Source organism: Cetorhinus maximus, chromosome 10, assembly GCF_964194155.1.
Source record: "Cetorhinus maximus chromosome 10, sCetMax3.hap1.1, whole genome shotgun sequence".
Lineage (NCBI taxonomy): Eukaryota > Metazoa > Chordata > Chondrichthyes > Lamniformes > Cetorhinidae > Cetorhinus > Cetorhinus maximus.
This window is the reverse complement of record NC_135888.1, coordinates 47,507,793-47,520,763: the sequence shown is the minus strand read 5'-3', so window position 1 is coordinate 47,520,763 and position 12,971 is coordinate 47,507,793. Positions and strand designations below refer to the sequence as shown.

At 43.4% G+C, this 12,971-nt stretch overlaps 1 protein-coding gene across 2 annotated transcripts in view; it reads left to right on the top strand.

The window, feature by feature from the left end:
* Positions 1 to 12,971, top strand: part of LOC144685227 (cholesterol 7-desaturase nvd) — a 78,310-nt gene that overhangs the window by 45,785 nt on the left and 19,554 nt on the right. For both annotated transcript variants that reach the window (XM_078549659.1, XM_078549658.1), the window contains exons 2-4: positions 8,882 to 9,070; positions 9,482 to 9,660; positions 10,433 to 10,558. In XM_078549659.1, the coding sequence (XP_078405785.1) occupies positions 8,882 to 9,070; positions 9,482 to 9,660; positions 10,433 to 10,558 (494 nt within the window). The remainder of the gene's footprint in view (positions 1 to 8,881; positions 9,071 to 9,481; positions 9,661 to 10,432; positions 10,559 to 12,971) is intronic.

Below are 12,971 nucleotides of genomic sequence, written 5' to 3'. Positions count from 1 at the left end.
GTACTTAAAGAAATCAATACAAGTAAAGGAATAATGCAGGAGAAATTAACAGGATAGAAATTCCCTGAACCTGGTGACCTACAGCCTAGTTTTAAACGAGGAACTGATGAGGCACTGGGTGCATTGGTTTTGTTCATCCAGAATTTCTTAGATACTAGAACAGTTCCCAGAATTGGGAGGTTTCAAACATAACCCTGCTATTTAAAAAAAGAAGGAAGCATCTAACATCAGCAGTTGGTAAAATGCTAGAATCTATTATTAGGTGTAAGGTAACAGGGCACTTCGGAAATCATATGATTAGGAAGAATCAACATAGTTTTATGAAAGGTGTTATGACGCAGCAGTTGGTAAAGGCTGAGTTGTTTAAATCCCAGAGGGAAACTTGAACAACTGTCATAACCTATATTTTCAATAGGTATGTTTGAGATGCAGCTCTAAATTCAGGAAAAAAACTACCAAGCCTCAAGAGGTTTTGTATGTAAAACGAAATTAAACATTCATTAATTTGACAACTAATTAAACATGTCTACAACATGTCTACAAATTACTACCATAATAACTTTTAAACAAATCCCCAAATTAATCACTCCCAGGTAAATCTTCACCAAGGCAACAATAACCCATAGACTTTAAACAGACACCAGACAAAGTACATTTGACCTTACAAATTCAAAATGAGGTCCCTTGCAATTTGGTTCCTTTGCAGACAGTTGTAGGCCTACGGGCTGTCTAGATCTTAAATGTTTGAGTTATACACACAAACTCCTTGCTGTTTATACCTAGCTTCCCCTTTTAATGTAAATTTTCTATTGTATTACCATGTTCTTGAATTTTACCTCTCCTAACAATAATCCTTTCATTCCACCAATTTTATTAGTAATATAAACACATTGCTTGGCGTCTCCCAGCTAGGTGCAAGATTTTACCCATTCTTTTGAATGGTTTATTCAACAAATGCAGATGTACACTTTACCTTTTAACTTCCTTATGTTTATTTAATTAGCATTTCAAACTACTATACATCAGAGCACCCAGACTAGTTGGCTTCAAATCAATTAAGACACACACAGACACGGGCCCTACTACAATTCCAATTTAAAAATTATTTCCCATAACATTATACACATTAGTATCTCCATGACAAAGGGAAGTCATGTCTGACAAATCTGATTTTGATCTGACAAATTTGATGATGTACCTAATAGGATGGACGAAGGGGAACCAATCGATGTGGTGTATTTGGATTTTCATAGGGTATTCAATAAGGTGTCACACGAGAGGTTATTACACTAAATTAGGACTCATGGGATTGGGGGTAATATATTAGCATGGATTGAGGATTGGTTAATGGATGGAAAACAGTAGGAATAAATGAGACGTTTTTGCGTTGGCAGGCTGTAACTAGTAAGATACTGTAAGGATCAGTACTTGGGTCTCAGTTGTTTACAATCTACAATTAATAATTTAGATGAGGGGACTGTGTATCTAAGTTTTCTGATGATAGAGGTGGGAAAGTAAGCTATGAGGAAGACACACAGAGGCTACAGATGGATAGAGATAGTTAGGTAAGTGGCGAAGAACATGACAGATGAATATGATGTGGTGAAATGTGAAGTTAGCCACTTGGGTAAAAAATAAAATGCAGAATATGTTTTGAATGGTGAGGGTCTGGGAAATGTTTGCATTCTGAGGTTCAAGGGTGTCCTTGTACCTGACTCACAGAAAGTTAACATAGAGGCGTAGCAAGCAATTAGGAAGGTAAATGGTATATTTGCTTTTGTTACAAAGGGATTGGTGTATAAGAATACAGAAGTCTTACTACAATTGTGCAGCATTGATTGGACCACACCTGGAATGTTGTGGACAGCTTTAAGTCTCCTTACCTAAGGAAAATATACTTGCCTTGGAGGGAGTGCAACAAAGGTTCACCAAACTTAATTGTGGGGGCAAGGGATCAAATGTGGAAAGATGTGACATATCAAAGAGTAGAGACAAGATAAGAGAGGAAAATAGTAATATGGGAAATGAGGGTCAGAGAATGGCAGGAAGGGACAGAGAGAAAAACACTTAAGAATGCACCAAGAATCAAGACTAGATGTCACAAAGATAACAAAAGACAAAATTAAAGGTTCTATATCTGAATGCATGTAGAATTCATAACAAAGTAAACTAATAGCGCACATTGCAGTAAATAAATATGATCTGATGGCATTACGGAGACGTGGCTGCAGGATGATGAGGATTGGGTCCTGAATATTGAGGGGTTTCTGACCTTCAAGAAGAACAGGGAGTTAGGTACAGGCGGAGGGGTAGCACTGTTAATCAAGGATGGCATTTGTGCAATAGTTAGAGATGACCTTGGTTCAGGAGATCAGGATGTAGGATCAGTTGGGGTAGAGATGAGGAATAGTAAGGGAAAAAAGTCACTAGTGGGAGTGGTCTACAGGCCCCCCGAAACAGGAACCACAATTTAGGACAAAGTATACAAGAAGAAATATTGGGTGCTTGTGATAAAGGCACGGCAATAATCATGGGTGATTTTAATTTGCATATAAACTGAAAAAATCAGATTGGCAATAGTAACCTGGATGAGGAGTTCATAGAATGCTTTTGAAATAGTTTATTAGAGCAGCACATTCTGGAACCAACCAGAGAGTGGGTTATATTAAACTTGGTATTATGCAATGTGACAGGATTAATTAATGACCTCAGTCAAGGCACCCCTAGGTAACAGTGACCACAAAGTGGTTGAATTTTACATCCAGTTTGAAAGGGAGCAGAGTGGGTCTGAGGCTAGTATTTTAAACTTAAATAAAGGCAACTGTGTGGGCATGAAAACTGAGCTAGCTGAAGTGAACTGGGATACTAGGCTGGGGGATAGATCAATAGAGAAGCAGTGGCTGACATTTAAGGGGATTTTTCAGAATACCCAGAATAAGTATATTCCTACCATAAAGAAAAATTCTAAAGGGAGGATCCAACATCTGTAGTTAGCTAAAGGAGTTAAGGAAAGCATCAAACTTAAGGAAAAAGCATATAGCTGGGTGAAGATGAGTGGCAGGTCTGATGATTGGTCAGAATATAAAGAATGGCAGAGAATGAATAAAAGATTAATCAGGAGAAAGAAGTTAGTGTATGATAGGAAGCTAGCTAGAAATGTAAAAATGGATAGTAAAAGTTTCTACAGGTATTTAAAAAGGAAAAGAGTAGGTAAAGTGAGTATTGGCCCTCTAGAGATTGAGGATGAGGAGTTAATAGTAGATAATAAGGAAATGGCAGATAAAACAAATATTTTTCTACTATCTTCACTATAAAGGATACATAGCTGTAAATCAGGAGGTGGAGGGGACAGGGGATCTTCATGAAACCATAATCACGAGGTAAGCAGGACTGAGCAAACTGATGGAGCTGACAAGTCTCCAGGTCCAGATGAACTTCATCAAAGGGTCTTAAAAGAGGTGGCTAATGAGGTAGGAGATACATTGATGGAAAGGTTCCGTCAGACTGGAAAGTAGCAAATATAACCCCTCTATTCAAGATGGGAGGGAGGCAGAAAACAGGAAACTTTAGGCCAGTTAGCTTGACGTCTGTCATGGGGAAGGTGTTAGAGTCATTCATTAAAGAGGTTATAACTGGGCACATAGAAAAGCACAAAGTAATCAGGAACAGTCAGCATGGTTTTGTGAAAGGGAAATTATGTTTAACCAATTTATTAGAGTTCTTTGAAGGATTAACATGTGCTGTGGATAAAGGGGAACCTGTAGATGTGCTGCACTTGGATTTCCAGAAGGCATTCGTCAAGGTGGCACATCAAAGGTTATTGTGGAAAATAAAAACTCATGATGTCGGGCTAACATATTAGCATGGCTAGAGCATTGGCTGGCTGGCAGAAAACAGAGAGTATGCATAAATGGGTCATTGTCTGATTGGCAGGGTGTGACTAGTGGAGTCTTGCAGGGGTCTGTGCTGGGGCCTCAAATTTTTACAATTTACATCAATGAATTGGATGAGGGAAGCAAATGCATGGTAGCTAAATTTGCAGATGACAAAAAGATAGGTAGGAAGGTATGTTGTGAAGAAGACATGAGTTTTCAGATGGATATAGACAGGTTGAGCGAATGAGTAAAAATCTGGCAGATGGAGAATAATGTGGGAAAATGTGAAGATGTTCACTTTGGTAGGAAGAATGAAAAAAGCAGAGCATTACTTAAATAGAGAACAACTGCAGAATTCTGAGGTGCAGAGGGACCTAAGTGTTCTAATGCATGAGTTACAAAAAGTTAGTATGCAGATACAGCATATAATCAAGCAGGCTAATGCAATACTATCCTTTATTACAAAATGAATTGAGTATAAAAGTAAGGATGTTATGCTTCAGTTATACAGGGCATTGATGAGACTGCATCTCGAATGCTGTGTGCAGTTTTGGTCTCCTTATTTAAGGAAGGATATAAATACTTTGGGGGCAGTTCAGAGGAGGTTTACCAGATTGATACCTGGAATGGGCGGGTTATCATATGAGGAAAGGTTGGACAGGCTGGGCTTGTTTCCACTGGAGTTTAGAAGAGTGAGGGGTGAGTTGATTGAAGTATATAAGATCCTGAAGGGTATTGACAAGATGGAACGTGGAAAGGATGTTTCCTCTTGTGGGTGAGTCCAGAGCTAGGAGGCACTGTTTTAAAATTAGGAGTTGCCCTTTTAGGACAGAGATGAGGAGGAATTTTTTCTGAGCGTTGTGCAACTTTGGAACTCTGACTCAGAAGGTGGTGGAAGCAGAGTCATTGATATTTTTAAGGCAGAAGTAGATAGATTCTTGTTAGGCAAGGCAATCAAAGGTTATTGGGAATAGATGCAGAACTCTAAACACAAACCGGTCAGCCATGATCTTATTGAATGACAAAGCAGGCTTGAGGGGCCGAATGGCCTACTCCTATTTTGTATGTTCGTATGTGAACTGGTTCCTTGGTTGAGGGATAGTCCTATGAGGAGAGATTGAGTAAACTAGGCCTATATTCCCTGAAGTTTAAAATAATGTGAGGTGATTGAATTGAAACATAAAATTCTGAAGAGTCTTGACAGGGTAAATTCTGAGAAAATGTTTCCGTTGGTGGGAAACCTTGAACTCGGGCACAGTCTTAGGATAAGTGTTGATCATATAAGACAGATGAGGAGAAATTTCTTCACTCAAAGGATTATGAATCTTTGGAATTCTCTACTTGAGGGAGCTGTAGCTGCTCAGTTGTTGAAGGCATTCAAAACAGAGGCTGATTTTTTTTTGCTACTAAGGCATTTAGGGATAAGAGGGCAGAGTAGGAAGGTGCAGTTGTGGTAAAAGATCAGCCATAATCTTGTTGAATGGTGGAGAAGGCTCGAAGGATCAAATGGCTGACTCCACCTCCTATTTCTTATGTTCCATTGTACTGGTCTCTGGACTGATAACCAATAGACAGCAGTGCAATAGGACAGCATCTGAATCCAGCTCTCAGGGTTTGTAGATTGGAATGAAGCATCATTATGGTGCTAAGTTGTACAGTAGCCTACAGGAGGATATCAATGGACTGTTCAGGTGGGAAGAGCAGTAACAAATGGAATTCAACCCGGAAAAGTGAGAGGTAACGTACTTGGGGAGGGCTAACAAGACAAGGGGTTACACTATGAATGGTAGGACCCTGGAAAGTACTGAAGATCAAAGGGACCTTGGTGTGCATATCCACAAATCCCTGAAGGTAGCAGGGCAGGCAGTTAAGGTGGTTAAGAAGGCATATGGGATAGTTGCCTTTATTAGCCAAGGCATAGAATACAAGAGCAGGGAGGTTATGCTGGAACTATTTAAAATGCTGTTTCGGCCACAGTTGGAGTACTGCATGCAGTTCTAGTCGTCACATTATAGGAAGGATGGTTTAATTCACTGGAGAGAGTGCAGAGGAAATTTACCAGGATGATTCCTGAGCTGGAGGGTCTGAGCGATGAAGAAAGAATGGATAGGCTGGGATTGTTTTCCTTGGAGCAGCGAAGGTTGAGAGGGGACCTGAGAGGTGTATAAGATTATGAGGGGCTTAGATACAGTGGATAGGAAGGCACTTTTTCCATTAGTAGAGGGGTCAATGACCAAGGGGCATAGATTTAAGGTAAGAGGTGGAAGGCTAAGAGGGGAGTTGAGAATTTTTTTCACCCAGAGGCTGGTGAACTGCCTGAAAGGGTGGCTGAGTCAGAAACTCTCATAACATTTAAGAAGTGTTTAGATATTCACCTGCATTGCCATAGCCTCGAGGGCTATGGGCCAAGCGCTGAAAAATGGGAGTAGTGTAGTCAGATCTTCGTTGACCGGCATGGACATGATAGGCTGAATGGCCTCCTTCTGTGCTGTAAGCGTCTTTGAGTCTATGTTTGGGATGACAGTGGGGTAGTGTTAATGTCACTGAACTAGTAACCCAGAGGCTAATGCTCTGGGGACAGGGGTTCAAATCTCACCACAGCAGCTGGTGGAATTTAAATTCAATTAATAGATCTGGAATTGAAAGCTATTTTCTGCAATGGTGTCCATGAAACCACCACTGATTGTCGTAAAAACTCATCTGGTTCACTAATGCCCTTTAGGGAAGGAAATCTAACATCCTTACCTGTCCTGGCCTACGTGTGACCCCAGACCCACAGCAATGCATTTGACTCTTAACTGCCCCCTGAAATGTCCTAGCAAGCCTCTCAGTTCAAGGGCAATTGGGATGGGTAACAAATACTGGCCTAGCCAGTGATGCCCGCATCCTATGAAAGAATTAATATAAAAAGATGTTGGCCCACTTTGAATTTCTGTTGCCATAGTTGTTGCTCCGACACTGGGATGGTTGATGGCTGACTCCCAGTGACTGTGATGCAGAAACTCTGAGCTTTGGATCAGATGCTGCTCTCTCTTCCCACGGAGACTCTAGGAAGGCACTGAGACTAGCCTTTTCTCCTGCTTGGTGATCTGATCACCTGGAACCTGCTCCTGGGATAGTTTGCAGCTTGGTGGGAGCTGTGTGGAGCTGGTTCAATGATTACACAATGCTGGACTGGCACCATGCCCATCACAAGTAATAGTTCCTAATGAGAGCAGTTAACTGGTATCCTCCTGACTGTATTGAGCTGCGTGCCACCTCACTCACTCATGGAGAAGGTGTGAGTAGTGATTGAGAATAAATATTTTTGCACAGTATGTATAATTGTTGTGAACTGGAATGTACTGCCTGAAGGGGCAGTAAAAGCAGATTCAGTTATAAATTTCAAAAGGAAGTGGGTTAAATATTTAAAAGGAAACTTTAGAAAGCTATGAGGAAAGAACAGGACAGTGGAACTAATTGGATAGCTCTTTCAAAGAGCCAGCATGGTTCAGTTGACACAGCAAATCAATAGCCCTGTATCTAGCCCCGTGCTGCACCTGTCCTGGGAGTGTTTGATGGGGACAGTGTAGAGGGAGCTTTACTCTGTATCACACCCCGTGCTGCACCTGTCCTGGGAGTGTTTGATGTGGACAGTGTAGAGGGAGCTTTACTCTGTATCACACCCCATGCTGCACCTGTCCTGGGAGTGTTTGATGGGGACAGTGTAGAGGGAGCTTTACTCTGTATCTAACCCCGTGCTGCACCTGTCCTGGGAGTGTTTGATGGGGACAGTGTAGAGGGAGCTTTACTCTGTATCTAGCCCCGTGCTGCACCTGTCCTGGGAGTGTTTGATGACACAGCGTAGAGGGAGCTTTACTCTGTATCTAACCCCGTGCTGTACCTGTCCTGGGAGTGTTTGATGGGAACAGTGTAGAGGGAGCTTTACTCTGTATCTAACCCCGTGCTGTACCTGTCCTGGGAGTGTTTGATGGGAACAGTGTAGAGAGAGCTTTACTCTGTATCTAACCCTGTGCTGTACCTGCCCTAGGAGTGTATGGGCTGAATGGCCTTGTTCTGTGCTGTAAGATTTGATGTGAACAGCATCAAGGTCTCATCAGGTGGAGACGAGCAATAACATTCCGGATTCTATGAAATATGAACAAATGCTCTTGTCAGTTACTTCTGCCCATTGGTTAACTGTGTAGGGGGCAAGGGGTGTTTGGTAGTGGGGAGGAGAGAAATGTTTGGCAGGGGAAGAGGGGGACATTTAGCTGGGGTGTGGGTGTTTGGCGGGTAATGTTTGACAGGAGGAAGGGTTGTTTGTAGGGGAGGAGGGGATACCATGCTAGGTCCCTGGTCTGGCCAGAGGAAATGGTAAGGGTATTATTGTTCCAATTGCCCTGCTGTAATCTCGAGTTAGTGAGATCGTTGATTCCAGTTTGAACAGGATTGGGTTCAACTATGATGGCCCCTAATGTCAAATAGCCTGTCAACACTGGATGCTGGCTCATTCATGAGAGCGATAGGGAAACTCCCTATGCTGTCCACATCAAACACTCCCAGGTCAGGTACAGAATGGGGTTAGATACAGAACTATTGATTTGCTGTGTCAGTTGGACCCCATGTTTATAACTAGATTAATTGGTGGGACTGGTTAGTAATGAGACCTCTGGATGTCACTGTGAAAATGTAAGTGTGACCACATGCACTGTTTCTGTGTCTATTCAATGTGTATCCCCCTCATATCCAGTATTGTTTGGTGATGCTGCTTTTATACTGGGTGTGGCCTGACTGGTAATTGGAAGGATTGAGGGTGCGGTGGTACTCCCACCCTCAGGGCAGGTTAGGGAGCGGGGGGCATGGGGGAGAGGAGATGAAAGCGGGGGAAGCTTTGTGAATACTCTGCCTTCCACCTGGGACATCGGATTGCTCTCTGGTGTTTGACCCTTTCTGGGTTTCAGCCAGTGCTTTTTCTGCCTGTCTTTGGCTGCTTGTGTTAATGTGTCTCGCTGTCCTTTTTGCAGGTGAGCAGGTTGCAGTGTATCGTGGCCAGGATGGCCATGCCTATGTCGTTGATGCCTACTGCCCTCACCTGGGTGCTAACCTGGCTGTGGGGGGCCGAGTGATAGGCAACTGTATCGAATGCCCATTCCATGGCTGGCAGTTCCGTGGTGAGGACGGCAAATGCATAAAGATTCCATATGCAGAGAAAGGTATGGTGACAGAGTGGGCTGTTCCTGTCAAGTGATGTGGGCCGGGAGGGGAGGGTGAGGGTGAGCTGGTGAACATGGGATGCAGTTTGGGATGGACTCTCTAACCGGGTGAGAAATATATTTGAGAAAATCAGAAGAATGGGGCTGTGTTCCAGAAATATGGGCAAGTGGCGCCTAGAAGCAGGGAACAGAATTTCGGGTGGGGGGAAGGGAGAAATTGCAGGATATAAAGATGGGATGTGATGCTTGGGCTTTGTGGCATGAGAGAGCAGGGGAGGGGGATAACATTTGGGAGAGGGTCTGTGTGTAATGGAGCTCAGGATGGGACAGTATTTAGGGGGGATGGGGCAGTAGATTTAAAGTTGGGGTGGAAATGGCCCTGACCTGCTTGTCCCCTCTTCTCTCATCCAGTGCCAGACTTTGCTAAGGTTAAAACATGGCACTCGTGTGAGCTGAACTGCACAGTGTTTGTGTGGTTTCACTGTGATGGCATTGATCCGAGCTGGAATATTCCGCAACAGGAGGAGATCCAGTCCAGAGAGTGGGTGTATCGTGGGAGGACTGAGCATTACATCAACTGTCATATCCAGGTAGGAGCAACAGCGAGGGATAGTGTGTTTGTTTGGAGCCAGGGACAAGTGGCAAACGAGATTAGAGTTTGTTTAGTAATAATATCACAGGCTGCAAAGACCTGAGAATCAGCAGCACAAATGGTATTGTTTCTAGAAAGTTCTTTTGCTTATGGTTATCTAACAACACAGGACTTAATTCAAATCCAGCTGGAGTAGTTGTTGGGAATAGCATAAAACAGTTTGATTCAGCAACACTGAGTTCCTTTTTGATTACCTCTTCTTATTGTAACACACACCATTCATTCTTTCTACAAGAACATGTCGAACTATCTTCTGGATTTTTATAGTTCAGCTTGCTTCAGTTTTTTTATAGTTGTAGAGGATTACAGCACAGAAGGAGGCCATTCAGCCCATCATATATTTACCAGCTGCTTGCTAGAGCAGTTCAAAACAACTGCCCTGCTGTTTGCCCACAGTCCTGCGTTCAAATTTTTATCCGCTTTTCCCTTAAAGATGTCAAGGTCTCAGCCTCAAACACTCCCTGTGGCAAAGCATTCCACATTCCAGCAGCCTACTGCAGAAAGGTACTTTTTCCCCGAGCTCCTCATCACTCCTGATACCCGGGAGCGTGAGTAAGCAGGTAGGCTCTAGCCTATTAATGTGAGGTGCAGTATTAATGGCTGAGTTCTGCAGTTCCCAGGTGTAGCTGCTGCTGCCTGTGGTGTGCAATGCCGCTCTGCCGCTGGAGTGTGTGCATCTCTATCGATTAATGGTTGTGTTTCTGTAACAGGAAATTCCGGAGAATGCGGCTGACATCGCCCACCTGTCCCACCTCCACACTCCCAGCATGTTGAGTGGTTCTGATCTCCGATACACCAGGGCCAGGCTCTGGAACTTTGCACAGCACAACTGGAAGGTAAGGGGAGTGGGGAAGGGGAATAAAAATTTAAAACGCCGAAAAAGCTGAGGTCTGGTAGCATCTGTGGAGAGAGAAACAGAGTTAATGTTTCGAGTTCGTGTGGCTCTTCCCCAGAGTCTGAAGAGAGGTAGAAATGTGATGGCTGAGTTCAACAATTTTAGAACATGAACTCTCTCCTCCATCCCCACCCCCTTTCCGATTCCCCCCCTTTTTTTCCCAATAATTTATATAGATTTTTCTTTTCCCACCTATTTCCATTATTTTTAAATGTATTTACATCCATTGTTTTATCTCTACCTTTTAGCCTATTTCGATCCCTTCCCTTCACCCCACCCCCACTCGGGCTATCTGTACCTTGCTTGTCCTGCTTTCTACCCTTAATTAGCACATTCCTTAGATAATATCACCACCTTCAACACCTCTTTGACCTTTTGTCTATGATATCTTTTGGCTATCTCCACCTATCACTGGCCCTCTATCCAGCTCTACCTGTCCCACCCCCCCCCCCGCCCCTAAACCAGCTTATATTTCCCCTCTTTTCTATTTCTACTTAGTTCTGTTGAAGAGTCATACGGACTCGAAAGGTTAACTGTGTTCCTCTCCGCAGATGCTGCCAGACCTGCTGAGTTTTTCCAGGTAATTTTATTTTTGTTTTGGATTTCCAGCATCCGCAGTTTTTTGCTTTTATATTATTATAGAAATGTGATGGGTTTAATACTGTTGAAGGGAGGGAGTGGAGCAAAATTGAAGGCCAGGGATGGGTAGGAGCTCAGGAGAGATTTGACAAAGATGTCATGGAACAAGACAAAGGGAGTGGTAATAGTGGTGTTAAAGACTGAGGCAGGTGCTAATAGTGGCATGAAGGTCAGATGGTAGAATGTATTAATTGCAGAACAAGGGTTAGTGCTCTCAAAGTAAAACATAACAAACATGGTGAGGGTGGGGATGGGGTATCTGTTCCTTGAGCTTTTTATTGGGATCAGGTTCATGGGGAATGATGAAGTGTCCAGTGGGATTCCTGGCTAATATTCCTCAGACTGGTGGCAAACTGGGTCTCTGACTGGGATTTGTCAAGGAGGGAGAGAGCAGGAGAGGCCTGTTGAAGCCCAGCAGTGGTTTCCTGAGGGGATGAGAAGTGACCCTTTTGTTGAATGTGTCTACTTTCCTCCATGTCCCTGGGTCAAAATCCTGCAACTCCCTCCCTAACAGCACTGTGGGTATACCTACACCACAGAGCCTGCAGCGGTTCAAGAAGGCAGCTCACCACCACCTTCTCAAGGGCAATTAGGGATGGGCAATAAATGCTGGCCCAGCCAGCGAAGCCCACATCCCAAAAACAAGTTTAAAAAAAATCACCTCCACTTTGTTGGAATCAAGCTCTGAGCTTGTGTGAAAGCGGATGCTGCAACTGAACAATTGAGTAAACATTAAATGTAGAAGCTTGGACATGGTGCTGGTTGTACTGGGGCTGTGTTGGGTCACTTCACCTCCTGTGTTCGTATGTTGATGAACCACAGCCCTGGGGCACCAGGGAAGAGGAACATTCACTGGCACAAAGGGAGTCCTGTTTGTAAGGATATCAGTATACCTTTACACTAGTGTTCTGTGTTAGTTAGAAAGAAAAGTAATGTGGACAGAACTGTTTTAAATTGTGTCAAAGCCTGTCTTTTTATCAAAACAGAGGGTGTAGTGAGAGCCAGAAACTGCTACGATATCAAAGGCAAAAGGTTGCTATAAAGAACGTTTATCAAAGGCTGTTTACAACTAAGCAATGGCTTGGGAAAAAATAAGAATTAATAGTATGCCGTACCTGACAATCGGGTAAGGTAACTGGGTGGTCATAAAACTTTTTCTTCATTAGAAAAGGACCTTATGCCACCTTCGAGACCGGGTGGGATGGATGTGGGGTGTGGGGCGGGGGGAGGGCGGGGTGCAATAACAGTATTCATTGTTAAATGAATGTTAAATGTCAGACATGAGGCTAATGTGCAGTTCTCTGGTGTTTAGGGTTAAAGTTTTTATAATAAATGAACTGCAGAGGTTCAAGGAGGTGGCTCACCACAGCCACCTTGAGGGCAATTAGAGATGGGCAATAAATGCTGGCCGAGCCAGCGATACCCACAAGAAGGAATGGAAAAGACATGGAGGGAATGGTCAGACCTATTACTGTCATTAATTTTATGAACCTGTTTAAAGGGGAGGGCTTGCCCAACAACATTAAACTTTTACAGATCACTGGTTAGGCCTCAGCTGAGGTACTGTGTTCAATCCTGTGCTCTGCACATTAGCAAGTAAGTCATGATTGATTGACTAGAATGGTACCAACGTGCAGGGCTTCAGTTATATGGAGAGAGTACAAAAGCTTGTTCTTGAAGCAGAGAAGGTTCAGGGGAGATTTGATGGGAGGTGT